This window comes from Crocodylus porosus, unplaced genomic scaffold (assembly GCF_001723895.1).
Source record: "Crocodylus porosus isolate Cpor-Errol unplaced genomic scaffold, CroPor_comp1, whole genome shotgun sequence".
NCBI lineage: Eukaryota > Metazoa > Chordata > Crocodylia > Crocodylidae > Crocodylus > Crocodylus porosus.
Genome location: NW_017728906.1, coordinates 179,447,189 through 179,468,757, shown reverse-complemented (window position 1 = coordinate 179,468,757; position 21,569 = coordinate 179,447,189). Strand labels below are relative to the sequence as shown.

Here is a 21,569-nt window from a genome sequence, read left to right as displayed (position 1 = left end):
AATTAAATCTGTCTACTCTTGTGCTGTGCTTCTTACTTGAGTATCCCATTTACCTACTTTTCTGTAAATTTTATTTCTTCAAGTTTAGCTAGGGCATTGAGACACCCATCTTAAACTCAAATTGTTTATTTGCTTCCATTGATACTGAGACATCTGTTTGTTCTAGCTTGCAGTGATGCTGGTTTAGAATCTTCTTTCTTCACCCACACCTAGGTTTTATCTGTTGCTTCTTCCACTTCTTCCTTTTAGTTCATCCAAAATGCTACTGCTGTCTCCTTCTTGAAGTGCATGTTGTATCCTGTTATCTTCCTCTTTAAATATTTTCCCTGGCTTGGCTTCCTGTATTCTCTCTCATCAAACTGTTAATGTTGTTTTTCAAAGCATTGCATAATTTTGTTTAATCTCTGAGCTAATTTTTTTTTCTCTTGTAGTCTCTCCTTATTTTCTGGTGTTTTTCAGATTTGGCCTCCTGTTTTCTATGGGTTGCTTCCTATGCCAGTAACAATCATTTGGCTTCTAAATTCTTCTGGAAAAAACACTTCTATGAATTCTTTCTTCTGCATGCTCTTGTCCTGTATCTTATTGAACTTTTGCAACCATTTGAGAGCAAAGAACAAGCCAAATCATTTCTAAATAAATGTAAAAGATTAAGGTTCTGTATTATTTTAAACAAACTTTCAATTTTAGAGCCAATAGTGAAGAACATAAAGGCCCTATCCAGACGAGCAAGCATATGCCTGGTATGGCATCTTAAAACAGTTAATCCCGGTATTCAAAAATCCCAACATACTGAAAAAAATGGCACAGGGTGCGCTCCTGGAGAATACACTGAAGCAAGCGGAGACTGGCTCTTCCAAAGAGATGGTCTAGCACCCAGCTAGAGTGTCTCTATGCCTACCAGGTGCCCCTGCTGCTCCAGCATGCTGCCTCAGCATGATGGAGCAAATAGAAGCGGGGCGAGGCTGGCAGCAGGTAAATAGGGATGTGGGGGCGGGGTGGGGGCTGTGGAGGTGGCAGGACTCTGTGGGGGTGGGGAAAACTTTGGGGATGGGGCAGGACTGTGTGGGAGGGGTGGGTTCCCTGCTGTCCCCCTGCCCTGCATGGCACACAGCCTTCCCCATAGCAGCAGCATCCAGCAGCAGACCATTGGGGTGCTCGTGGCCTACTGCTGGCAGAGACCCCCGGTGGTGTGTGGTGCCGCCTAAGACACAGGGGTTCCATGTGGCATGCAGCATTGGCCCGGCCCACTGGTTCTAGCCTTCAAACAGGACCAGGCCAGCTCTTGCTGTCATCTGGGGCTTCCAGCACGGCAGGCAGGAGCCGCGTGCCATCACGTCAGGCTGCTTTTGCCTCTGTGGAGCTGGCCTGACCTGATGGTGTGCAGAGCACAGGGTGCCGGCCTGGCTTGATGGCATGTGGCTCCTGTCTGCAGTGACAGCAAGAGCTGGCCTGGTCCTGTCTGAAGGCCTGCACCAGTGGTTTGGATGAGTGCCGTGGGCTACATGGAACCCCCAGCGTCTCAGGCGGTGCCACATGCTGCTGGGGGGTTCTGCTAGCAGCAGGCCATGAGCACCCTGACAGCCCACTGCTAGCTGCTGCTGCAGGGGGAGGGAGCTGTGCGCTGTGCAGGGGGATGGGTGGGGGGACCCACCACTGCCACACAGTCCCCCCCAACTCCACAGTCCCCATCCCCACACAGTCCCCAGATACCCACAAACCCCCTAAACCATCCACAAACCCCACACCCACAAACCGCCCCCCACAAAGCCCCCACCCACACACCTACCCATAAACCCCATAATGCACCCACAAACACCACACCTCCCAAACCCCGCAAAAGCCCCACACCTCCCACAAACCTCATACCCACAAACCCTACACCCACCCACCTACCCCTCAAACCCCCCATGCACACCCTCCACGAGCCCCACACTCAAGCCCTCAGCCCTTTCCCCCCTACAAACTCCACATCCCTCCCACAAATCTGACATCCTGTATGCCCAGCCATCAGACAGGATGGGAGCTGCTGGTGAGACCTGCAACTGCAGAGGCAACTGCCACACTGTAGCCCTGCCCCATACCCACACCAGTGGTGGGATATGAAGCCCCAGGAATCACTTGTGGGGGATGATGGGCTCAGAGGAAGGGTGGAGGTGGCAGCAGGAGGTGGTGTGTGAGAGAGAGAAAGAGATAGGGGTCAGGGATGGGGGAGTACTCTCTGGGTAGGAGAAGCTGCCAGAGCTGGGCTTAGGGTCTCTCTGCCCCACAAAGCAGCCTGTGTAGGGGGAGGCCAGCCTGGAAGAGGAGGGACTTACCCAGCCCAGTCTCTATGCCCCAGTCATGGGCATCGTAGGAACAGCATGGGGATCACTGGGGCCTTGGCACAGGCACAGGGAGCAAAACAGTAAGGGCTGGCACTGCTCAGAGCCACAAAGAACCAGGTGGGACAGCTGCAGCTGGACTCATGTCCTGGTGCTGGGACAGAGCTGCTGCTGGGAGGGAGCTAGTGGGGAGCAGGCAGGGGCTGCAGGTCAGGAGTGAGGGGCACTGGCAGGGCTATGGTTTGGGAGCAAGGGGCATGGGCAGGGGCAGGGCACTGGCACCCCAGTGCTGCTTGGTGCCCCACATCCTGGTGAGCAAAGGAGGCAGGAGCAGCTCTGATTCTTCTATGGTAAAGAAACCAAAAGCAAATGCCAACATGTATAGATATTTAGAATTCATTATATTATGATACTAGAATCATGAAACATTAGGGTTGGAAGGGACCATATGAGGTTATCCAGTTCAGCCGCCTGCTTGAAGAGGCACTGTTAGGCTTCCAAATTGCTAGAAAAATTGTTAATAAGGACACTGTAATAAAAGCAATAACTCTTAGAAAATTAGGGTTGGAAGAGATCTCAGAAGTCATCTAGGCCAACTCCTTGCTCAAAGCAGGACTGCCCCAACTATAACCAAGGCTTTGTTTATCTGGGTCCTAAAATCCTCCAAGGATGGAGATTCCACAACCTCTGTTGGTAGCCTGTTCCAAAACTTTACTACACTTCTAATGAGAGAGTTTTTCCAAAAATCTTAACTCAGCTTCCCTTGCTACAACTTGAGACCATTGCTCCATGTAAATTTTGAGCCTAGGAGGGCCACTCTTGTCTGGCAGTAATTCAGGGGCCCACACCCAGCTTTGAACTCCAGTCATTCCGGTTGTTCATTCAGCACACGGGGCCCTAGGCCACAGAACATACTCTGTGTTTGATTTAGATAGCACATGTTTGCTTTTATAATATACAATATTTGCACAAAAGAGCTCCAGAAAAGCCTAGGTAATACCTACAGTGGCAGTTCCTTTAAAGACTTTCTTCCCACCAGTCCTTAAGGCATCTAGCTAACAGACTTTGAGTTCCAACACTACTGCACTCAAAGTTCATTGTATTATAAAAGTATATGCTACACCTTTTGACCATCCATCACTTACCATTTAAGCATACTTACACTTTCTTTTTTTCATCCACTAAGCTTTTGAAATTGGAACCTGTTAAGAAAAGTTACAAATGAGCTAGAAAATTCTTAAAAACAAACAAGATTATTTTACATAGCAAAGTTCTCTTCCTTGCCATTGGCAGAAAAGGTTCTTTGGGTAGATGCTTGATATATTTTATTAGACCACAAAATAGTTGGAAAATTTGTTCTTTGCAAACTTTTGAGCACAAGCATCCTTCTTCAGGCATAGAGAGTGTTTGCTCTTTGACACTGTCACCTAAGACTGACTCTACATAGACTCTTTTACAAGATTACATTACTGACTTGCAAAGTAATTGCTTACTTCTTGTCTACTCCATAGCCCATTGGCCTTTGTTTTCTTAGGAAACAGTCATTTTTAGAGTCCAGTTCTGTTGGGACTTCTGTCACTTTTGACTTTTAAATCAAAGTCTTGTGGATCAATATAAACAATTATGGACCTGATTTTGATGAGTTTTGACAGGGTAGAGGAAAACACATCATTCAAAACATACCACATTTCTCCCTTTCTGAGAGCCATGCAAAGCCATATTTGTAGCTCTTGTGCTGGGAGTTATCCATTGGTGACACATACGGGGTGCGCACAGGTGCATGTGCATGCCCTGAGAAAACCATCACTGATGCTGCCAGTGACGCCTGTAGGCGGTTGTCACTCGCCACCCCACCCCTCCTTGCTGCCAACACTGCCAGTGGCGTCTTCAGGTGGTCACCTGTGGGAGCTCCTCACTTGAACCACCCCTGCCATCAACACTGCTGCAGCTGTCGTGGGAGCTCCCTGCTTGCTGCGACCCACCCACCCCACTCCAGGCAGTTGCCATGCCCCTCCCAGCCTCCAGCAGCCCACGTTATTCATGGAGCTATCTATATATTTATGATCATAGAATCATAGAAAATGAGGGTTTGAAAGGACCTCAGGAGGTCATCCAATCCAACTCCCTGCTCAAAGCAGGATCATTCCCAACTACATCATTCCAGCCAGGGCTGTCAGGCCAGGCCTTAAAAACCTCCAAGGATGGAGATTCCACCACCTCTCTGGGTGACCTATTTCAGTGCTTCACCACCCTCCTAGTCAGAAAGTTTTTCCTAATATTCAACCTAAACTTCCCTTGCTGCAACTTGAGACCATTGCTCCTTATTCTGTCATCTGCCACCACTGAGAATAGTCTAGCTCCATTCTCTTTGGAACCAACATTCAGATAGTAGAAGACTGCTATCAAATCTTCCCTCAGTCTTCTCTTCTACAGATTAAATAAGCCCAGTTCCCTCATGCAGACTCTCCTCAGAAATTATGTGCCTAGCCCCCTCATCATTTTTGTTGCCCTCTGCTGGACTGTCTCCAATTTGTCCACTGCCTTTCTGTAGTGGGGGCCCCAAAACTTGGCATGGTACTCCAGATGTGGCCTCACCAGTGCAGAATAGAGGGGAATAATTACTTCCCGTGATCTGCTGGCAATGCTCCTACTAATAAAGCCCAGTATGCTGTTAGCCTTCTCGGCAACAGGGACACACTGTTGACTTATATCCAGCTTACTGTCCACTGTAACCCCCAGATCCTTTCTGCAGAGCTGCTGCTTAGCCAATTTGTCTCAAGCTTGTAGCGGTGCACGGGATTGTTCTGTCCTAAATACAGGACTTATCCTTGTTGAACCTTATGAGTTTTCTTTTGGCCCAATCTGCCAATTTGTCAAGGTCAAATCCTAGCCTTAGGCTAGCCCTAGGCTCAGTTGAATCCTAGACTTACGCTCCAGTGTATCTACTACACCCCCCAGCTTGGTGTAATCCATGCAATTGCTAAGGGTGCTCTCCATCCCATCTTCCAGATCGTTAAGAATGATATTGAACAAAAACAGCCCCAGGACTGACCCCTGGGGCACTCAACTAGACATTGAGCCATTAATTATTAGCCATTGAGTCTGGCGATCCAGCCAGCTTTCTCTCCACCTTATTAATGAATAAGGTGGATAATGAGTTTATTATGAGTGACCAATGAGTTTATTATGACACAGTTCTGGTTTGGTTTAGTACAAGACTTTCACATAATACATAAACTAAATGCTTTTTACTTATTTTTAATGTAAGAGAACATTAAAAATAACTCTTATTATATATTTATGTTTGTTAATTAAAACCCAGCTAAAACATATCTTATCATAAAACTATGAGATTATGATATCCTAATTTGTTTTTTGTGTATAGCATGTCCAAATTTGAGCTTTTCCTTCTTCATTTGGGAGATAGATTTTACTTCAAAATGGTAGCAGTTACAATGTCTTCATGTGGCAGGGCACTGTTTGTGCCTGCCACTTTAAGACTTGGGGACAAGCAGCCAGCAGGTGCTTAATTGCGGTGGCCATTTTAGAGCTCTGGCTGCCCATTTAAACAGGGCATTTTGCTGCTGGCTGGAGGTGCAGCAACGTCACTGGGCTGCAAGGCTTCATGGAACACTCTGGAGGTAAGGGAGGAGCTGTAGGGGATGGTAAGGAGGCTCCTGATCGTGGGCATGACCTAAAACTGCTGGGAGTGGGTGACCTGGTGGGGCTGTCAGTGGCATGGGAGCCCCCAGGAAATGCCAGGCCAGTTACCACCTCGGTGAAAGGTGGGTTGGGGCACCTTAACCCCAGCCCTCACAACTGGGTGGGTTACTCCTTTGTAGGGTCTGGAAGGTGGACCCCAGTGAGAGGGAGGGGACCATAGACTCAGAAACCTGTCTTGAAATCCCTTGACTGGTCAATGCTGGGGCCAGGACCAGAAGGGTCGAAGGGACACCATGAGCTGAGGGCCTGAGGTTGTGACTGGCCTGGAGGTAAGGCCAGGGTCAGTGTAGCCAAAGGTCCTGGAGGGAACACACCCATAAGGGGGAGCAGCTCAAGGAGCTATGCAGCCTAGAATGAAGGTGGAGTAGGCCGGCTGAGTGGAAGGATCCAGGTGGGGTTCAAATAGTAGGATTCTGGGGCCCAGAGTGGGGCCAGTGGTGTTAACAACAGGGGATGCCATCTGCAAGGCATGTGCTGCGGTGTCGGGGAGTTATGGTGCTGCCCCTGGACTGGGGCAAGAAATAAGCAGCTGTCGCAGGGCACTTAAGCGCCCTGCGCCTAAAATGGAAGCAACCCGTGACAGACCCCTAGTGGTGAGAAGGGGGATGCTCAGCTGCCAGTCACCAGGGCGGGTTGCCGGGACAACCAGTTTGGTCAGCTGACCAGAAGGGGCATGCCTGGCCTTTATAAATAAGCCAGGTTGAGGCCAGAGTTCAGTTCCCCTCTGGCAGCCAAGGAAGGTGGAACTCTGTTGGAGCAAGCAGAGCAGGGAAGCTGGATGGCCTGAGCAGTTGCGGTGTGACGATACCGGGGGAGGAAACCCCGATAGGGACAGAACATGGATTTTTGACTGAGCAGTTTAGTTTATGTTATAGCCCAGGGGCTTTGTGTTTTGTGTTTACTATCCAACCGGAGGACTGGGTGAGGCTGTAGGGGTTGGAGGAGGCCTCATAGGAGCTCCGGTGCCAGGAACCCCCACGCTACTGGGGAGAGGGTGCTGTGTTTTGGGGGGTGTATAGACCCCGGCCCCAGTGGGGCAGTGTCGTGCGGGGGGAAGCCCCAGTGCGGACGAGCGCACAGGTGAGGAGCCTCATTGCGCGTGAGCGACCCGAGAAGGCGGGTCTGGGGCCAGGCATGGCTACGGCCACCTGAGCCTCGGTGGGGTTTGTAGACCTGAGGAGGGGGTGCACTGACCCCAGCCCGGAGAAGGGGCACAGTGCATTGGGGGCCAGGCATGGCTACGGCCACCTGAGCCCCAATTGTGATAAGCACCAGAGTGGGCACTGGCAAGAAGCCCCCAGGAGGGCGCACAGAGGAATAGAAGCCCCCGGGAGGGGAATTTGGGGGCCAGGTACGGCTACGGCCACCTGAGCCCCAATTGTGAGATGAGGGCCCAGTGTGGGCAGGAATCACGAGGCAAGGCCCCAGTGCGGGCTGTGAGAGCTCAGACAGGGAAGAGGCCCCAGTGTGGGCTATGAGAGCGCAGGAGACAGGCCCCGGTGGGGGCAAGAGCATGGGAGACAGGCCCCGGTGGGGCGAGAGCCGCAGGAGAAGCCAGGAAGAGCCCATGAGAGTGAAGGTGGGCAACGGAGACAAGGCAGAGAGCCCGTGAGGGCCCAGGTGACCATAGGGCCCACGAGTGGCCCAGAGGTTCGAGTGCACCATGTCACCGAAGGCAGGGCACAGACTGGGACATCTTAAGGCACCGTGCCAAAGAGGTTAAAAGGCAGCCTTCCTTTACCAATAATTAACATCAAAGACGTGGCGGACGAGACAGAGAGGGTGCATTTGAAACCAATATGGCACGGTAGCGGGGCGCTAGGGGAATTCACGGCACCCCTAGGTTGCATCCTGCCACAGCAGCCTCCTGCTTATTAAGATCGTTACTTAACTAACATCAAGAGGTGCCAGGCGGTTGGCCCAGAACAGGTGGGCAGACCAAAGGTAAATTGGCCCTGAGAAGGCCCCCTGTTACACTTTACCTTGTTATATTTCTGGAAAGTTCACACTTCTTCCTCCTCCTTTTCCCCCTTTCCCGCTTTGTTTCTTGATACACACTACATTTACCTGAGAGCTTGCGGTTGCTGTCTTGGGTACAGAAACTAATACAATGTTCTGGGGATAATAAAATAGTTTGAAATAAGATAAGAAGCAGTGAAGAGGATTCATGTTCATAAAAAGAAACAGGTTAAAATAGCTATTTTTAAAATATGGAAGTTTCATGATTTAGCAAATAACAATTTGAAGAATATATGCAATTTGGTGCAGTATGCTCATGCAAATATTCTTCCTAAGAAGGTAAGAGGTTTTTTTTTCTAAAGCTCATAGTAAAAATTAACAGTTACAGCACTTAAACTTATTTTTCACATCAATGTGTCAGCGAGATGGTAAAGGTAAAATTTTAGAGCCATTTAATTCAATAACAAACATTTCAGCAGAGTCAGTGTTTCATTCTAGGAATTTAACTGAGGGTAAAAACAGACTTCTGGGACAAAATCCTTTATCCTGGAACCCTACGGTAGTAGATGCCCATTGTCCGCTTTAAGTACTTGCAATGTATTCAAGATAATAGGGGTGTGTGAGGCTTCAGTCAGCGATTTGATTCGGAGAAGATTTGGCCCAATTCAGAGGCCAAATCACTGAATCCGAATTGAATTGGGAGAAGGAAAAAACCCTCCGAATCGATTCAGAAAAGATTTGGAAGGCAGTCTTGCAGGGGAACAGAAACTGAGAAGAGGAAGGGGGAGCAAGTGGGGGAAAGACTGACATGCCTAGCTGGCCAGTGACTGTGATCTTTGCTTGAGTCCCCTTCCAGTCACAGTGCTATGGGGGCGGGATGTAGAAACAGCATATAAGCCTCTGTCTGCAGGCTTTCTGTGCCTTTTGTGAGCTGTTTCTGCCTGAGCAACAGCATCTGAAAGGTACTGGACTGGCTTGGCTTCCTACCTAGTCAGTCTCCTGCTACTTTTTGTTCTTCGAAAAGATTGGTTATAGCTTACTAACTAGAATCCCTCTACTTATCCCTATCTAATCCACTTCTTTCAATTTATGTTTGTTCTTGTGCTTTTTTCCCCAACACTTTTTAAATAGAAAGCTGCGTTTTCTCTGGTAGTGTGATCCATCACTGTGCAGGGAAGCACATACATTACACACAATCACACACATTCTTCATAGAAGAAGTCAGATATTCATAGAAGAGATTATATAGTTATTAACATAATTAGTTATAGTTACATACAAACTAAAAACAACACAGAAGAAGTTGATAGGGATTCAAATTAACACAACACAACACAGAAGACTTGGTGGAACTCCACATACCTAATGCCAGAAAGGCTGGTGGAGCAACAGATGGCCTTGTTTGGGGAGATTGGGATCAGTGGTCCCCTTAACAGAGCTGAGTGGGATACCATCTCCCAGATCTTAGTGGTCCTCAAGCCCTTCCTTGAGGCCACCAAGACCTCCAGCACTGGCAACGCCTTCCGTATCCAGGTGATCCCCATAGTGAGGGAACTTGAGAACCAAATGGAGAAGTTCCAGGGGATCAGTGTTCCTGGCTGGGGCAAGCTGTTGTCACCAGACATGCAGGCACTGGTGAGGCGGCTGAAGGGGGGATGGATCCCTTGTGGTCCAATACGGTCCACATGCTGGCGGCCATGTGCGACTCGAGAGTAAAGGGGAACATGTGCACTGGCAGCACCAAAACCCTCAATCACTGGACACAGGTGCTGGTCAACAGAGTCAGGGAGGCAGAAGGGCAGAGGCGAGTGGATATGGAAGAGGGGGATCCAATTTCCTGTGCCAGCACTCCCAGCACCAGCACCAGTCATTCTCCATGCCAGCTGCAGCCGATGTGGGCCAAGGGCATGGCTTCAATGTTGGGGTCCAGATGCATCAGACCCCAGCCTCAGGCAGGTAGTACCAAGGCTTCCATGGCTACCTATCTCACCGAGGACATGGACCTGCTGGACCCCTTGGCTTACTGGGCAAGCCGCAGCCAGTAGCAGGACCTGGCCACAGTTGCTTGGGAATACCTGTCCTGTCCACCGATCAGTGTTCCAAGCGAGAGGGTGTTCAGCATTGCTGGGGATGTTGTGATACCCCACTGTACCTGCTTGGATCCTGGTTTGGTGGAGCAGCTGGTGTTCCTCAAGGTGAACCTCCCACTACTGGGGTTCCCCAAGGTCCACCTGCAGAGGGGGTGAGTGCCACCCTCCTCACTCCATCTGCACCTATTTCCATTTTATATTTTTAAACCAGTTAATGCCCCGCTCTCAGAGCTGGAGGGGGACTCACCGCATCACCAGCCAGCAAGCGAAGAACATGTCTCTGCTGAGCTTCTGTGCCAGGATGAACTTGGAGGTATGGGCTGGGGCTATGGGGAAGGAGGTGGCCCCAGGTCCCGGGCATAACCACTAAAACTGTACTGTGCCAGGGTCGGGGAGGCATGGTGGGACTGTTGGTGCTGTGGCAGCTCCAGGAAATGCCAGGACTGAGGACCCCCCTTGGTGAAAGTTGGGCAGGAGGTGCCATAACCTCCAGCTACCACACATGCACACAGTCCTGGCTGGGGAAAGCCCAGACCTGTCACATCTTTGACAGGCCTGAGGCTTGCTCGTTGCAGTGGAGTTGTAAGGCTCCAGGTCAGCTCAGGTGAACTGTCTGGGATGCCAGCTTTTGGGTTGAAAATCCCTTCATCAGGCTGACGAAGCATCTGGAGGTGGTGGGTGTATGTGCTGTGGACTCAATACAGACATTGGATTTATGACACGCTACAACCTGCCGGACATCTGACTCCCCACATACCTCTCCACATCTACCTGTGCTGCTACATCCCCCTTCCCCTGCCCCCCACGCTCCTCACCCTGACGCCTCCATTTCCATTTTCACTGACTGGCTTTATTGCCTGCATTGCATGCCAGGCTCTGGCTTCTTTACTATTCCTTCCATCCAGGAACAGCACACACAGGCCAGCTGCAGGTGGTTTCTCAGCCTGACAAAGGGTTTTTCAACCTGAAAGCTTGCTAAGATATTTCTCTAACTATTCAGTTGGTCTACTGAAAGATACTAGATTGACCCAAAGGACCTTGTCTGCCAATGTCATGCACCTGTCCCTGGTCAGCTGACCGGATGGAGGCAGGGCCCTGGGCACATCTAAGCCCCAGGGCTGGGGCTGGCAGGGACAGTTCTCTGGCAGCGGCTGGAGAAGAAGCTCCTGCAGGAGAGGAAGAAAGGCTCCGTCACAGTCTGGCTCCTGAGATGCTGCTGCTGGTGCTACTATGCTAGTGCTCACTAAGTTATTTTATTACCTGTTATCACTTAAAGTGGTGAACTGGGCTGAAACTGTAGGGGAGGAGACCTCATTGGGACACACTACCGTGTCATGTAGAGGCCACAGTGCCAGCGAGGGCATGCCTTAACACACACACACACTGTCACCCATGTCACAAGTTTTGCTTGTCAGCGGCCTGAGGTGCAGTTTCCCAGAAAACCCTGCACCTATTTCCTTGAAAACTGGCAGGCTCCATGGCCTCAGCAGGGCTTAGCATGCCTGCAGTTTTCACCCCACTGTGCCTTAACACACATATATGACACAAGTTTGGACTGTCAGCAGCTTGAGGTGCAGTTTCCCAGAACCCCTGCACCTATCTTCCTGAAACGTGTCAGTCTTCATGCCCTCAGAAGGGGCTACCATCCCTGCAATTTTTATCTGAATCAGCGAGATAATGACAAAGTTATAGGTAGTGATTCCTCACTATAGTCGATGGCCGAATCTCTGAATCGATTCGGGACAAATCTTTGAATCGATTTGATGCCAAATCGATTCAGGACAGCGATCCAAATTGAATTACTGTCCTCTGAATCGGCCGAATCCAAATCTTAATCGAATACTTCCCTATTTGCATAGGCCCACAAAATAGCCCCTTTTTTCCTGGGACAATCTTGGTTAATTTGGTTTAATAGCTTTTGCCTGTAATGAATAGCAATGTGTGAAAAGAGCTTTGATGCTCTCAGGTTTTGACTCTGAGTTGCCTCAAATGCAATGTCTGTTTTTAACCTGATATGCTTCCAAAGCATTAAATATTAGGAACAAATATCCAAGCTCAAGAATTCAACTTCTATCAAGGAAACTAACCAGATATCTCTAAATTTCTAGCAAAGTGAGAGAGAGAATAAACCTTTCTACCAACGATACTGATAACTTAAAAATTCCCTTTTCTTTTTCAGTTTTTAATTTAAAAAAAGTAGACCAAGGAACAGACCCTAGAATGACTTATACATAACGTTGTAATGTTTTTAACAGAGATATCTTACAATTTGAGAGCTGATCTGCTAATCTGTTTTATGTAAGAAGAAAAACAAAAGTCCATGGAAAACAGACTTGATTACAGTCACTTGAGAATCATTTCACTATTCTACAGATGAAATCTCTGAATCAAAAGGATCCAAATTTCCATTGGTTTAAAGCAAGAATGTCGGGCTCACTCTGTGTTTTGAGCTGTGGGGCTCCTAGAGGCTGGATGCTGCATGGGATAGCAGGCACACTGGCGTGAGGCAAGTGGCTACCCAGCCTGTGGCAGCTTGCCATGGTGGAGGTGATTAAGTGGTGGTGGGCCAACCACCCCTTGCTGCTGATGGCCATGTTCATCAGGGCCCTAGATTCTGCGACAGGCCATGCCTATTTTTAATCATGCCCCCACATTTCCTGGCCTACTGGTAGCCCAGCAGGTTGGATCCAGCCTGTGGGCTGTATGTTTGACAACCCTAGTTTGCAGATCATAACACTGTCATTCTTTATTTAAAACCCCCCCACAACCAACAGTGCAGAAGGTGTGTTAAAATGGGACACACTGCTAGAACTTGTTGTTCCGTGCTATCATACTATAGAAAACAGACAGAAATACCCGTGCCTAAAAACCTGAATCCACTGTGCCAGAATATTGAAACCTGTTTCAGAAATAAAACCTTCTTGTCAAGTTCCAAATTCACTGGATCTGTATAATATGGAATTTGCAAGACTGAGGCCACAAACTGGCAATACATTTGTGCTGGAAGAAAAGCCTCTCTCTTGGCACAAAAGGAGGGAGTACAGATGTTCAAGGGATTTCTTGTAGAAGAAAATTGGGTTTGTGGAATACCTCCCTTCTCCCAATCTAACTTGAATGGCTTTACACTGCTCTCAGGTGTTGAAGACACCCACTGTCCCACAGTTCTCTCTCCAAGGGGGAGAGGCAAGCGCTAACTCCCTGACAACTTGTACCTGGGCAGGCTATCAGGGAGCCCTGTGGGGACCCTGCCAGACGTCCTTCCAGTCAGCTGAGTGGTGGGATGGGGCAGGGGGTCATTCTCCAGCAGTGGGAACTTTTCTGGAGCCCTGAAAAGGTTCCAGCCCTGGGACAATACTTTGTGCCCCCATCCTGCTAATCAGCTAGCTGGGTTTAACTTGGAGGAGTGCAGGTCAGAAGCAGGTTCTCTAGGGACTGGAGCCTACCCAGAGCTCCAGGAGGCTTTCAGCTCCAGGAGAATGCCTGCAAGTCTTACAGCAAACAGATAAAGGAAGCTTACAAATGTTAAAGGTGCAGTAAACAGTTCTCATTTCAGACTTGGAAGAATGTCTTGCTTTCAAAAGCTTGCCTATCTTTATCCCAGCTATGCAGGTGGTCCAATAAAAGGTATGACCCTAAGAAATCCTTGCCTCTTGTATACTTCCTGGACCATCACGATTATATCACTCTAGCACTACTTAAAAAATAAAAGCATTTATAAGCATAAATGAATTAAGGTCTGTTCACTACTGGAGTTGTTTTTTGTTCCCTGTAACATGCAATTACTAGTTTTTATTTTGCAATTCTGCCATTCTAAAAATATAAAAAGTAAATCTTGATTAGCTAAAAAATACTGGTGAAAGCAGGGAAAACATTACATCAGATTTATTCTTTATGTCAGAGTCACTACTGTCTCTCCTTCATACAGTTGTAATTTAGCAGCTGAAACTGAGGTAAAACTAGCCCCAAATGGTCAGACAGAATGTTTGGCAAATACTTTTTATCTTGTTACCGTGTCTAGTTATGTATAATTTTCTGGTTGTGACAGATGGATCAAGTCCTTGCCAATAAATTCCATTTCATTTACTTGAACAGGAACACAATGCATAATTTGCAACTATTTCAGACATTGTAGTATTTTAATCATGCCGTAAATGTTGCTATTAAATTTGGATTATTTTTGCATATTTCAGTGTTCAAAAGCATCCTGAAACAAAGGAAATAAGTGTCACATCTGTGGTCTTCAAAGTTGCTGCCTATGTAAGTATTATCTTTCTTGGTGTAGGACTTATCCATGAGAAGTGCAAAAGTATCCAACTTAGAATTGCTGAATATTAGGGTTGGAAGGGACCTCAGGAGGTCATCTAGTCCAACCTAATGCTCAAAGCAGGACCAGCCCCAACTAGATCATCCTGGACTAGGCTTTGTCTAGCTAGGTCTTAAACATTCTCTGTGTAATTGTAGATGGTGAAGATAATGAATTGACTAGAAATTTATTCATATCTTATTATTACCATCAATATAATAATAGTTTAGTTAATACTTGGGTGCAACTTTTTAAAGACTCTTTTCCTTGTCATTTTGGTATCACTTTTCAATAACATTTCACCAATGAATGCCACTTCAGTTTTCATTTTTTAAGTTAGTAAAACATGTGGGCTCCTGAGACAGTTTGATGAAAAACAACATATTTCAGCCCAGTTATTTCCAGCCTAGAATTCAGCATTCTAGGTAATTTTTGTTTTTTTCTATCTAAACTCAGATACAAGACAACCATTAAAGTCAAAATCCAGATTGGCATACTGGATTCAAAAAGCACCCAATTACAATGACACGATACATTCTCTCAGAGTGTGTGTGTGTGAGAAAGTGAGAGCATGTACTTTTAAATAAGTAAGATTTAAAAAACAGTTATGCATCCTAGATCATCTTTACAGAGAGATGCTTATATACATTTAGGTGGGAATTCAAAGCAGCGGGGATGTGTAGGGCAGCTGACAGGAAATGCAGAAGAGGGATGCTTTTTCAGAATACTTTTCCTCTCCCGGAAGTTAGTGTTGTTTATGCTACTTGTTTCAGCCCGTTTTTGTCATTTCTGTTAATATGGGATTTACAATCTGTAACCCCTACCAAGGCCTAATTGCTTATAACCATAGCCTTACTGAATCACAGTTGAGGGGAGGAGAAGGAAAAGGACTCCCCCATCTCTTGTCCAGTAACCTAGTGATTAGGACACTTTCCTGGGAAGTGGAAGATGTGCTATTGGCCTTCTGTAAAAGAGGTCTGAACCCAGGAAAGCATGAAGGCTGTGTGCCCCTGGAGACTGGGGAGGCATGGTGATCGCCTGCAGCCGGTGATGGTGAGCGGGAAGCTCCTGCAGGTGGCTGCGGCGCTGTCGGCAGCAGGGGGTGGAAAGTGGCGAGCACTGACTGGTGATTGGCAACCACCTGCAGACACGACTGGCAGCGTTGATCAGGGACTCCCCACAGACGCCAGTGGTGGTCTCAGCGGAAAGGGTGGGGTGGTGGGTGGCAACACTGGCAGTACTTTTTGCAGGGGGTTCACGTGCACCCCCTACACATCACCAACACAGGAAAGTTTTGTAAGCAGTGCATTGTGGGCTGAATTAGGGTTGGGGTACTCTCCATCTCTCCTGTTTGAAGCTGTCCCATTGGGTAGCCAAGTATGCAAGATTTGTGTGCGCCAGAAGGCAATCAAGAGGGGGCCTTACTGTTTACTGCTGTGAAGTGGATGCTCTTTTCTGAAGAGAGAGAACCCTAGGTCCTACCCCCTTGAACTACTTATTTAATTCACTAGCTACTGGATAAAAATGCATAGACAGCACTGGGACTTGTTAGATTTACCATGCATTCATAATAGCTACTTTTTCAAATAACATAGGTCCATTCTTACCTAAGAGCTAAAATGCACTGAGCTATACTGAAATTGATTGACCTTCACTACTAGGCACCTGGCTTCAGAAGAGAACTTAGTTCTTTGGTCCCTGCGTACAAGTCATGTGCAGTCCTGAGTCAGGTGCCTAAATTCAGCAGAGGACCAGGAATTCAGATGCTCCCTTGTGTTTAGTGCTTCCTAGTGGCTACCTATAGGCATTTCCACAGTTGATATCTGGATTGTCTGAACCCTCCTTCTGAGGCACATAAATTCCATTTACTATACAGGAAATGTAGACACCTAGCTCTGTTCTTTCCATCAGCATCCTGGGGTCAAAGGCCTAGTTTTTAGTTATGTTAGACCTGAAGATGGATGTGCCTAAGGGCATTAAGAATCTTATTTTGAACCTGTACCTAACCCAGACTTAGATCTGTCATTACAGCACTTGCTGGGTAGATTCATGCTTCTCTAAAGTTGGTGGGACAGTTTAGAACATAATGAAGAGGCTTGAAGGGCGAAATTGGTTCCCAAATAAGAGATCTACTCTGCCTGCTTCTGAAGCTTCTTTCTTTCCCTAAAACTCCTCTTACTTACCATAAAGTTGAACTTAGAAAGCAGATGTGCATATAATGAGTTCCCTATTGCATATCTGTCAGTTTAATTGTTATAGTAGGTTGAGTGGCTCCAAACCCATCATTATGCACTAAAGTATGCAACCTAAATGAAAGACAATATACATGCTTCCAAAAGAAATGGCTGGTGTTACTGCAGACTTCCCTGTGAGATGCCAGTGCTTCTGTTGTTAGTTAATGAGTCACCTTTTAACTACTATGTAGCATTCATGGAAGGCTTTGAAACGGTTTTTTGAAAATAACCCAATATATATGTCATAATTTACTGTTCTCCTTCCTATTAAACTAAAAGTTTTCTAATTAAAAAATAGATTCCTGGAATCAAAAATACCTTCCTAATATTTTTATTTTATCACAATAAAATTGTTTTCATAGCTATGTATCAGCAATACAGATTTATATTTATGTTTATTCAGATTTAGGTAAAACATTTAAGGCCCTTCTAGGTTCCTTTGCCATACATTAAAAATATCAGCAATATAACAAGCAAGATTGAGCAATTTATATATTCTGGAAAACAAATAAATAGCGGGAAAAAAATCCACCCCACTCTTGTTGTGGGGGGGGGGGAATGGCATTGCAGCATGTTGTAAAATTTGGCAAATATGGGTTATTTTAGACGAAGGGAGAGGATGTAGTCCAAAATTCTGGGCTCGGTAAGGAGAACAGGCTGCAACTTCCTCTTACAAACCTGAGACTCCAGCTTCAGGATTTCTAGTCCCTACATATATATGAGGTCATTTCCTGGAGTGAGGCACAGCTTGTTTGAATAAGCAAGTCTCAAATGAGTTAAATTTACAGTCAAATCTTCTTAAACACCATTGAAAAAATATGAAATAGCTAATGCAGATGCTAGAGCATAACTGTCTTTGTGCTCTTGATGAGAAACTCCACTAATCAAAGGGGCAACTAGCTGCACTGGTTTCAGTTTCTGAGTTGACTTTAAGGTGTAGCCCTGTGCACAGTGCTTTACTGTAATCTAATCTAAGGTGAAAAAGGCACAGATCATATTTGTAACATTTACTTCTGAAAGAAAGAGTCACATCTACTTAGCCTGACAGAGATAAAAGAAACTCATTCTTGTCACTGGTGCCATCTGATAGTCTAACAGCAGCTGAGAATCTAACAGAACCCCCATTCTTCAAACTGGAATAACAAATGGTGAATACATGTCCTTAGCAAAAGGAGATAAAATCCTCCTCATCTTTTGGCTGCACTTTAATTACCAGCGTAACTTCCTATTTACCTGGATCCTGACTCAGCAATTAGTCCTCTTCTATATATCAGTCTCTACAACACACTAACTAGTTTAGATGTTAAAAACAAGAGCTGGAGTTTTGTCTTAGTAACATGCCGAGGAATCTCATACCTACCTAGCTATCTGTTCCTTATGCTTGTTAGATTTATAAGCATTATCTTGACAACATGTTGATGTGAAAGTTGGTGATTAAAACACATAATTTTAGGAAATGCTGCTATAAATTAGTACTACATCTGCTTTAAAACTGCTTTTTAATGTAATGATCTGACCTTAAGCAAAATATTCAAAACAAGTGGATTTCAAGCTGTGGTCCACGGACCCCTGGGGGTCTGTAGACTATGCCTAAGGGGTCCATGAAAGATGATTATGTTCAATCAAAAATATGTGAATACCCACACTTACAATTCAAAGGGGTCTGCACCTCCATTCATAATATGCTAGGAGTCCACAAATGAAAAAAGGTTGAAAACCAATGATCTACATATATATGTATCATTGTATACAGCTTCACAGTCGAGGGAGCGCAGAGGAGGAAAAAGGGAAAAGGAAGTATTTGAAATCTTGTGACAGTGTATATTTCTGAACTCTGAATGGTTTAAAATGCTCAGTGTTTGTATATAAGTAAACTTCACCATGAAGAAATCTGAAACAATTGTGATATTAAATAATAACAAAGGAGTTTCTTAAATGCCAAATCAGCCCAGCAGTGCTGTTGGCATCACTATAAGAATACACATATTCCCTAGCTCTTTTAGAAGACTATTGATAAAGTGTTACTGTTTTCTTGAAGAGCTGTTCAACAGTATAATTGTTTCCACAGTATCTCTCTCATATGCTGTCTAAAATCATCAGAAGATTATCTGTGTTTCTCTAAAGCCAGCAGCTCTGGATCTAGTTCTGGCAACACTAAATCAAGTAGATGTTGCAGACACACCACCTGTTTGAACTTAAAACTGCAGATTCTTAATTTCTGTGTAAGACACCCTAATACTAGAGTGATAAGGCACTGAAATATGTAGATCAAACTGGTTTTAAACTAGTTTAATTAAAAAGAAATTTGGTCTAGCTAAAATGAACTGAAAAGTTCCCAGGAGCAGATCCAGAGGGGCCCAGTTGCACTTCGTTTTCCAACCACACAGTGGGAGCAGCAGCCAGGGATTCTTTTTTAAAATCCTCAAATTGGGTAATAATTGCTCTCCTGCCCTCCACTTCATGCTCAGTGACGGGTCACCTCCTTCCCCCCCACCTCTGCCTGTTTACCACTGGTGCTATCCCCAGGTGCCCCAAGGGCAGGGGGAAATTCCAGAGCATCTGCTGCCCCACTTCAGCCAGGCTGCCCAGGGAATTGGGCTCAGTTCAGGACAGTGGTGGCACCAGGTGGGTTCCTCTTCTCTGCCTAGGACTCTGTGTACTCTGCCAGCTTGGGAGCAGGCTTATGGAGGCAGACCATACTCTGCCATCACTGCTGCTGAGACCAACTGCCTGCAGAGCCCAGCTGCAGCAGGGCAAGGGAAGCTCTGTAGCGCCTTCCTTCCCTAGGACAGCTAGAGATAGTGGGGACAGTGGCAGCAGTGGGCAGGGGAGAGGAAATGCCACTGAGCATGGAGGGCAGATTCTTACCTGATTTTGGCACTTAAAAAATACATTCCTGGCAGCTCTACTATGGCATGCCTATCCTGCGGGAGTCGGGGAGAAGGTGGGAGCTGGGGTACAGCTAGTAGTTGCTGCTCCTGTTCCCTCCCCCCACTTTACAAAATCCAGGATCTGCCCCATGGAAACTCCTCACATTATATGCAAGGGCACCAGTGGACTGGACAAAATGGAGATGGAACTATAATCCACTCCAGGTGAGTGCCTTAACCATCTGGGTAGAGCCGTGCTCTCTCTCTGGCCCAATGCATGTTGAATTCTTTTATTTAAAGTGCAATAGTTGCAAGAGGATAAATGGAGGTTTCAGTCCCCCTAGGTTCATCTAAATTTCCCACTTTTTGCATGAGCCTGAATTGTGCACGAGGGGAGCAGCAGCATTCATCCCCCATTCCCCAACACGTGTATTTAAAAAAAAAAAAAAAAAAAAAGTACCTGCCCCTTCACTTGTAAAGGAACACTTTGAAAACATCTACTAGGAGATAGGCAGAAGTCCAAGGCTATATCTGGATGTAGTATACCAGTAACTCTGCTCATGCAGTGCCTGGAATAATTAACAGAGGTCTAAAAAGCAAAGCTACTTACCTCAGGTGCAACGCTGCATGGACATGGCTATACTGCTTTTAGTCTGGGAGCTAGCACGCAAAGGAAACTCAGTTATCCCTACACAATGGCTGGCACCACGTAGCTGTACCCTTGGGAAGCTTGCAGATGTTTTAAAAAAGAACCCCAAAACTATGCTTTCCCAGAAACAGCAGCATGTTACTTCCACCCAGCTCTGCAGCATCTGGATAGATTGGGCACTTCGGTGGGGCTTTTTGGTACTTTCATCTAAAGCCAAGTCAACCAGCTAGTAGATAAGAGTGCCCAAAAAGCCCCACTAAAGCACCCGATCTATACAGATGTTGGGTGAGCCAGGTCCAATTAATGTGCTGCCTCCTTTGGACGTGTGCTGGGCTTGGTGCAGGAGCCCATCGGGTTTAAAGTAAGGTGCAAGTAGCCCTGGTTTTTATATCTCCCATATGCTCAGGTGAGGCAGGTGCTAAGCTACTCAGCCCTGTTAAGGTAGAAGCACTTTGGGGTATGGTCAGTAGCAGAACTTGAGAGGTGAAGGACTTCAGTGTACAACTTACAGGGCAGGTGCTTGTAGGACTAGGCAGCAGCTGAGTGTGGTTTACAGAATTGCACTTTTGGTGGAAATCACATTATTTACTCAAATCCAAAACAACTCTGAATTGAAGATGACCCCTGCAATAATCTGATTCTATACATGGTAGAGCAGTGAATAAGGAGTCAGGCAGTAGAGAAAGCAGGTGCTGTGGGGGTGGTGGGAGCCTGTCCTCCCCCTATTTCAACCCCTGTCCTTGGCCTCTATTCCCACTTACTTCCCCAGCCCCTTCCCCTCCTACTTACCTTTGCTCCAGCCCTGGCAGGCTCTGTCCTTGATGCAGCCTGGGGCCTGGAGCATGGGGTGTGGGCGGGGTACTGGTGCCACAGGACTGGGTCGGAGCCATGCTCCAAGCCACAGCAGGGGATGGTGGCAAGGGAGCAGAGGGGCAGCCGTCGCCTGCCCTGCTCGGTTCCAAGACCAGGGGCTGCCCCATGCGAGGGGAGGGCATCTCGCCTTGGACCTGAGGCAGTGGGGTCGGTGCCCGAGGGCTGCCCTGGTTTTGCTTTCAGCCGCCTGGCAGCGCAGCACAGCACTACCCCTGTGGTCCAGAAAGGCTGGAGGAGCAGCTGGCCGGGGCGATCAGCGAGCGGGGAGGGGCTGCAGGGCAGCGGGTCAAGCGCTCCGGCCGCGGCGGGGCGGGGCCGGGCCCAGCGCCTCACGCCGCCTCCTCTCGTCCCTGCAGGGCGCGGACGGCAGCTGCTTCCCGGGCCGCGACCGCCTGAGCTTCGCCTACATCAGCGTGGACCCGCGGCGGCGACACGTGCACGCGCTGTCCCACTGCGCCGGGGCCGCCTCGCCCGCCTGCTGACTGCGCGCGAGGCCTGGCCCCAATAAACCTCCTCTCTTCTCTTCTTCTCGCCTCCGTCTCCGTCT

At 47.3% G+C, this 21,569-nt stretch overlaps 1 protein-coding gene across 1 annotated transcript in view; it reads left to right on the top strand.

The window, feature by feature from the left end:
• Positions 1 to 21,543, top strand: part of CUNH11orf70 (chromosome unknown C11orf70 homolog) — a 43,440-nt gene extending 21,897 nt beyond the window's left edge. Inside the window, exons 6-7 of the mRNA XM_019528536.1 lie at positions 14,284 to 14,350; positions 21,379 to 21,543. Of these exons, the coding sequence (XP_019384081.1) occupies positions 14,284 to 14,350; positions 21,379 to 21,504 (193 nt within the window). The 3' untranslated portion in view covers positions 21,505 to 21,543. The remainder of the gene's footprint in view (positions 1 to 14,283; positions 14,351 to 21,378) is intronic.
• The last annotated feature ends 26 nt before the right edge of the window (positions 21,544 to 21,569 follow it).